This window comes from Fragaria vesca, unplaced genomic scaffold (genome assembly GCF_000184155.1).
Source record: "Fragaria vesca subsp. vesca unplaced genomic scaffold, FraVesHawaii_1.0 scf0513160_u, whole genome shotgun sequence".
In the NCBI taxonomy this organism is placed as follows: domain Eukaryota; kingdom Viridiplantae; phylum Streptophyta; class Magnoliopsida; order Rosales; family Rosaceae; genus Fragaria; species Fragaria vesca.
In genome coordinates this window covers 1,302,308-1,309,739 of record NW_004443448.1, presented here as the reverse complement: position 1 = coordinate 1,309,739, position 7,432 = coordinate 1,302,308, and the positions used below count along the sequence as shown (strand labels likewise).

The window sequence follows — 7,432 nt, the reverse complement described above, 5'->3', positions numbered from 1 at the left end:
TTGAATTTAACTTCCTCATTCATGCATTAAGTCTTTCAAAACCAATGGAGGCATCCTCAAAGACATGTTGTTCTCTCGGAGTCAGCAATACTTACAAATATACATTTTACAAAGATGGGCCTCGTCCCCCTTTTACACTTGGTAAAATTTCATGTGCTCCATATTCCAGGGGCGCTCGGTGACTATCTCATCCTGATCCCGAAGAAAGAATGTTGCTAAGCTGACCTCTTCAACAATCTCGTACGGCCCTTCCCATGTTGGATCCAAGGCCGCCGTCTTGGTCATAATTTTCTTCATTACTTAGTCCCAACGTCTGGGCCCTGACTTTACTATTATAATGGTGTGCAACTCGCTGCTTATAGACCTGGTTGTGCAAGTCTGCTATCTCCCTCCTTTCCTCGATGAGGTCAATATTCAACTGGAGGCCTTCCTCATTGGTTGTGGCATCAAAGTTCTCGACCTTTCCTGATGGTATTGACGTCTCGATCGGCAAGACAGCCTCCGTGTCGAAGGCCATACAGAAAGGCGTTTCTCCCGTTGCTTCTGTTGCTGTGGTTCTGATTGCCTATAATACCTCTGGCAGCTTCTGTGCCCACAGACCCTTGGCGTCATCCAACTTCTTCTTGAAAAGCTTTTTAATGATTTTGTTGACTGCCTCCACCTGACCGTTGGTCTGTGTGTGTGCCACCGATGCGAAGACCATCTTAGTGCCCATTTCCTTCGTGAACTCAATCATATGGTTATTGTTGAATTGTGTTCCGTTGTCCGTGATGATTGTCTCTGGTACCCCGAATCTGCAATATATATTTTTCATCAAGAAATTCTTCACGCACACGTTTCCACTGGAAATTCAGACGGCATAAGAGTAAGGATTGAAATTCCTTCCTTTTGTATTTCACTTTTGAACCCCATAAAGAATACAAACTTCCTTCCTTTTGTATTCCTTCCTCGATGAGGTCAATACATTTTTGTTTATTATTTCCGTCGCAGGCAGTGGAAGTGTTGTGGACTCCTCAGTTCTCTTCAAGTGCGGCTGCCCTCAGAATATAATGACTTGTTATATGTTGGTAAGTATAAATATGGAAATATGGAAAATACATGTGACATAGAAATAATTAGTATGCGGCAAAAGTAGTCCAGAAGATGGAGAAGGGATGAGGTTCCCAGAGTTAGGACGTTTTCTCTTATGATACCTCGGTATGATCTCTTGGGGCTGAGAAGCTCATCCACTAAGGGTATTGAACAGCCAAGGAAAACCAAAAGGAATGGAACTTCATTCGTTGTTTGAGAACCTTTGGTTAGACTCTCAGAGGCATTTGGCTGAATTTGAGTCTGGATATAGTTTTTCACATAACCTACTGAGTCACACTTTAATAGAATCACATGTAACTTTAGCAAATGATTTGCAACGTCCTAATTTGATGTCGAATTCTGTTCAAATTTTTTTCAAGAAGCCAAATGCAGACCTCTCTCTCTGAGCAATTACTGTACACTTGACAGTCTTCATCAATATGGCTGTACTGTTTTAAGCTCACTATCACTGGATAACATTTTTCAGGTTGTGGTACAACAACTGAAGGAGGCGCGTACAGACCATTGAGCTGGACTCCCTTCTTCTGTGTAGTGTTCAGTCTCCCATTACATAGTTTTGTGCTGTAGAATTGAACTTTGGGTTTAAGGAACCACAGATTGGTAAATTTGACTGCTAAATGTAAGATTTTCTGCAACTGCAGTAAGGATATGAGAATATATGTAAGCACTTGACTCTGCATACTCTATTTTATTTTCATCTCAGACTAGGAACCTGCCTTGCAGAGCTATATTCAAGTATTAGTTACAACAATAGGCCTTTTTCCGGAGGAGGATTTGAAGGACATATCGGTTTTGGCTTAAGTAGATCGGTTTGATAAATTAGATTTTGTTTGTAGTTATTACCATACTTGAACTTGGTTTGTGACTTTGTTGCAATTTTGTCATATTCAACAGAGATTGAAGATAAAAAAGAATGCCAATGAATGCATAGTCTTGCAGAATTCTTCACTTGATGGAAATCAGGTAGCAATAAGAGATCATATCTGGATGAGCTTCTCAGCTTAAACTAATTTCTTTTGAGATTTTAAACAATGAGAAATCAAGCATCTACTTTACCCCAAACACTCCCTCACAGATGGCAAATCTGATGTGTGAACTTTTTAATTTGTAGAAGTTGAGAATCAATCCCGGCATTTACCTAGGATTACCTACTGTCTGGGGTAGATTGAAGACGGAGGGCAGCGTACCCTATGGCTTGATTCAAGTCCCTAAGAACATCTGTGATAAGATTAATTCTGCTATGGAAAAGTTTTGGTGGGGGTCAAATCAAGAAAGTCTCCTAAAGCTGATGGTTGAATGGGTTTTAGTGACTTTGCACCAGTTGAACTTCGGCTCTTCTTGCCAAGCAATGCTGGCGACTAGTTCATGAATCCTAATTCTCTTTGGGCTCAGGTACTCTGTGAAAAGTGGCTACCAATGGCTTTTCCAGAAGTGCATATTACATGTTCACCCAAATGCAGGTTCTTCCCACATGTTAAATAAACAAGTCTGGAGAGGTTTTTACGGAACATAAAAATCCTTGCAAAGACCATTTTTTCTATGGAGAGCTTTGAATAATGCCATTATTTCTATGTACAACCTGTTAAGAAGGAAATTGAGCACCATTCCTACTTGTCTTATTTGTGGTGCTACAAATGAAACAATTGAGCATATTCTACTGCTTTGCTCATGGGTTGATATGGTCTGGTTACTACATATGATCAATGGATTTTATCTATTGCAAACACAAAAATCAGCAACAAGTGAGAAAAGACAAGAATGTTTACCATCATCAGCTTCTTTTGTTGGAATATATGGACTCTTTCTGTTCCAGTTTGGGTTGCTCCTCCCCTGAATGTTGTAAAGGTCAACCTTTGTCATCTTCCCAATCTCGCAACCCTAGCCGTCTGTAGCTCATTGAGGCAGTCCTTGCCCTTGCCAGAGTTAAGCTTACAATAGATATGAACCTGAAAATAGTCGTTACAAATATGAAGAGCTGAGCTTCTTGTAGGGATCCGAAAAAGTTTCAAATCATTGATCAAATCAGAACAAAGTGTACCTTGTTTGATGATTTCAGTTGGGACTGGGTTCCCCGTGAAGCCAACTCTGCAGCTGACTCACCTTCGCAATGCTCCAGCTTCTGTAATCCAGTTGGAGCCCTTTGGGTCTCATCTCCTTTCAAACATACAGATCTAAACCAGGAGCGAAGCCATGGCAAAATGTCTCCAGTTGGAGTACATCCAAGGACGTCTGTGGTTGAATCCTTCAATTATGTATGAAAATGTCTAGTTTATTAATAATTACGAAATTGACTTTTCAATTAACATATGTATTGTTCTGTTTTAGAAGCGTTCCCAAATAAAATCGACTATTCATTGTTACAACTAGCACATAGGAATTGAGAGGATAAGAGCACCCAATATGTGAAATAGATTACATGAATTACATCTCAAAGAGAAAGAGAACGACCAATCATGTTCAGACTTGTGAAATGTTTTGTACATTGTCAGAACAATGAATATAAAAGAAGAAAGAATCATATGATACTTGTTGTAGTCATAGTTGCACGCCGGGGATACCAAACCACAAAAGTAACCTTCTTGGCCGGTCCAGGAACCTGGCCTGCCATGCAGGTTCATCACATTCATAAACAAAACCACTCTTTGTGTACAGCTGTTTTGCTGGTTCATTGTCAACAGCAACATGAACATACAGATCACTTATGCCTGAAAGATAATGCAGTTGAAATATTAATAAAGATGATCTACTTTCAAGGCCTGGTATCATGTAAAACTCGGTGGTTAATGGCACCAACAGGAACCATATGCCCAATTCACTTAAATCTGAACATAAAGAAGTAAGCTATCCCCACAATCCCCACCAAATCAGAAAACAAAAGAGAGGGAGAGCTCAGTCCCAATATGCATTTAAATATAACAATATTGTGAATACGTTTTAGCATCTATTATTAGAGGGTTTTAAGTATATACTACATGTTTTAAGTATATACTACATGTTTTCCCTTCTCCACAGATAGACGTTTATAGCTCTAGCTTTTCAAAATATTCTCATAAATTTACTTGTAAGTTTTTTCCTCGACTTTTCTGTAAAGAGAACTATTCACAAATCACAAGTGTGTTCACCAAGCATAAGACTATGAGAGCATTATCACTGAAAACTCTTTGATACTAGAGAACTCTAAAGCCTTAAAGCAACATATAAGTAAAGGAGAATGGTACAAACAAAAAAGTGAGTATGTGTGAGGGTGTCTTATCAAAGACATAAGAAATGTCAAATTCTTTACCCCAATCGTGCGCAACTAACTTTGACTTTGCAACAAGAGCATGACCTAAACCAGTTCTATGCAGTTCCTTGGCAACACATACATTGCTCAGGTATGCCCTTGCAAAATCAGCTCCAATCTCCTGTTGAAATGCACTACTAAACTTCAGTCATTGTTTTAAAGCACCATATTTGACTGGACTTTTCTATCTAAACCATTCACAAGAGGTATTTGATGTCAATTTTTTTCAATTTTGTTATCTTTCGTAATATGAAGAACCTCTTAAATCAATAAAACTTAGATTAACCCGAATTTTACCAATTACAAAAGAAGAACACTATCTAGAACAACATATGTAATCATCTGGAAACACTGGCGAAAGATATAAACTCAATAAGCTTAAGCAGCTCTAAACTAGCCGAAAGTAAACATGACAAAAATCATAATTAGTGTCTGCCATGAAAAAGGGTGGTACCTTTGGTCTGCTTCCAGCTATCTCATCAGGAAGACTTACACACTGGTTAAGATCAAGCGTCCCAACCACTACTCGATCTTGTCCGTTGGTGGTAAACTAGACAAGACCAAACAACAAGAACCAAAAGAGCTTCAAACAAAACCATCTTATGAATGTTAAGAAGGAAAATTGAAACATGGGATGGGAGTTGAAGCAAAACAAACCTTACACGAAGCACATAAGTCATCAGCTGAAACCGAAAGGCTCAACAAGTGCGACAATGGGACAGTAGCATTTATACACGAAACTCTCCCAAAGCCCTTCCTCTTCCCACTAACACGTTCCTTGATAGCTTCGAACTCTCGCTCCGCCAAGAACCTTTGGTGATCCTAAAACAACTTTGACAAAGGCAAGAAACCCATGAATACAAATGAAGTAATTTACATGGTTGAGTTGAAATAAGAGATGAGGTGATTGGAGGGAGGAACAGACTTGGAGACCGAACGTGGTCGGCTTCAAGTTGGAGAAGGAGCGGACACGGAGACAGGCGGCGGCCCAGAGCTCATCTTCGGCAGAAGCCTCGGAGACGTTGAGGAGGGTGGAGTGGTGTAAGGGTTGCTTGGGGGTGCAGACTTGGCAGGCGGTGATCGGGCGGCGCCGGACAAGTAGAGAAGAAGCAGAGAAGTGGGTTGGGAGAGGACGAGGAGAAGAGAGGAGGGCCATGTTGATTTCCTTTAGCTATTATGTGGACGACTAGTAAAGTGACTAAAGTGCTTAAGATAAATGGTGCGACAAGGTTTTAGTGAAGCCTTATCCAACAAAAAGAATGAAGTTTTGGTCATGGTAGGTAAACTGAAGGATGCTGCTTTGGTTTCACTCATTTAAGGGGGATTTATAAGGTAAATTCAAAATCTCAGTCTTGAACCCCCCTAAAGAAAATTAGAATTATGGAGAAGATTGTTGCAGAAGGTCTCGGTGTGGATTAGTCTTGATATGTAAACTATAAATTATGCTCATATAGCCACAGTTCAAAATGAATCTCTACAAATACGAATCAATACCATGCTTTTAGAGTTGTTTCTCAGGTTCTAAACTTTCTCCGATTAGCCTTCAAAACATAAACAAGTAGCTGCTCAAGATAGATTTAACATCCTCAAGAGTTTCAGAACTTGTATTAGCCATGAAGAGATTGATAGAGTCAGTAACCATGAAGAAAGTTAGGAATAATTTCCTCAGGAGTTTCATTCAGGAAAACTGATTTAACATCCAACAATTATGAGCAGCAAGGCTGCAAGGGAAATCATCATTCTAACAGTGTCAAGGCTAGTAACAGGAGCAAATACCTGAATATAGCTTCTATCCTTTTAAGAACCTTTAACCAAAAGGACATGTTCTTGTCAAAGAAATGTTCAGCCATTATAGCATTGTACTGTCATAATCCTTCATTTTCACACAAAATTTATTGTACTCCTGAAAAGGTTCATTATTTGAATTGGCTTCAAATCTGCTAATCACTGATAAATTTGGTGTCACAGTTTTTAGTTCTCACTTTTAGCTTGTATGCTGCAGTCCCATTCTGAGAGTTTGCCTTTACATTTCAACTACTACATTCTTATTGGAGTTTTTCTGCAGCAGAATCAATCTAAAGCGAAGGACACAAAAATAAACTTAGAATCTTTCGACGACGAGAATGAGCTCTTATCTTAGTTAAGCTTTTAGTCTCTCAACACGTCCCTGGTCTTCAGCTCAGCTCAGCAAAAACTAGGTGCAATATGCAGGTTAGGCTGAACTAATCATGGAGCACCAAATATGATGTACTGTAAAATATATAGGAAATACCTTGCAAGGATATAGAAAGAATCCAGTAATTTACTTTTCATCCCAAAAAAAGGTAAACCATAACTGCTAATTTACACTGCTATCTTGTATTTGTATAAGCATCTTATTAATGGATTTCCTTGTCTTTCTTTGCCGTAAGCAGAGTTCTTTGTTCCATAACAACTTCATCACATCAATGCACCATGACAAAAGATTATAATTTTACGTATTGTTCTGTCATACCATATTGATTGATATTAGATAGTGAATGACCATGAGTCCATGACCTTTGCATTTCCAGAATTGCAACGGAGATTTCCTATTGACAAAAACAAATGGGATTTCTCTTCCTGCTTCAAAGGTCTTCGGATCTATATGCCTATGAGTCAATGACCATTGAGATGTTACCATTTTTGTAGTTGAACAATTAGAGCTTACTAGCTCAGAGCCCCATAATATGGAACACCATGGAATGTGAAACTGAAGCAACTCTTTTCAACTCCTTTAGGTACTTCCACTCCTCTCACTTGTAAAGCTGATAGCAACTACTCTCTGTCCATTTCCCCTACCACACGTTTTGACCTTTTCTTTTCCTCTCTTCTGTGATATTTTGATTCTCCATGACTCCATCATTACTGTGACACAGTTACACTCGCTTTTTTTTGTTACAGTGCAACAAGCTTAGCCCTTTTAAGGGGGTGAAGAGTACGTGAAAGTGTGGAACTGTGAAAGACCCAACAGAAAACTAGTGTGAAAGTCGCCTCAGCCTCTCTTTCTCTCTTTTTTAACTTTCAGTGGAACTGTTC

At 39.2% G+C, this 7,432-nt stretch overlaps 2 protein-coding genes across 2 annotated transcripts; both read right to left on the bottom strand.

Moving 5' to 3' along the window:
* Window positions 1-2,609: 2,609 nt before the first annotated feature.
* LOC101306983 lies at window positions 2,610-3,575 on the bottom strand. The gene is made up of 3 exons (XM_004310176.1): window positions 3,518-3,575; window positions 3,131-3,321; window positions 2,610-3,038 (listed from the first exon to the last, which is right to left on the bottom strand). The coding sequence occupies exons 1-3, from the start codon at window positions 3,573-3,575 to the stop codon at window positions 2,949-2,951; spliced, it is 339 nt and encodes a 112-aa protein (XP_004310224.1). The 3' UTR covers window positions 2,610-2,948.
* On the bottom strand, window positions 3,345-5,873 carry LOC101315114. Its single transcript, XM_004310050.1, has 5 exons — window positions 5,301-5,873; window positions 5,033-5,197; window positions 4,830-4,925; window positions 4,376-4,496; window positions 3,345-3,797 (listed from the first exon to the last, which is right to left on the bottom strand). Exons 1-5 carry the CDS (start codon window positions 5,529-5,531, stop codon window positions 3,628-3,630), a joined length of 783 nt encoding a protein of 260 aa, XP_004310098.1. The 5' UTR covers window positions 5,532-5,873; the 3' UTR covers window positions 3,345-3,627.
* Window positions 5,874-7,432: the final 1,559 nt, after the last annotated feature.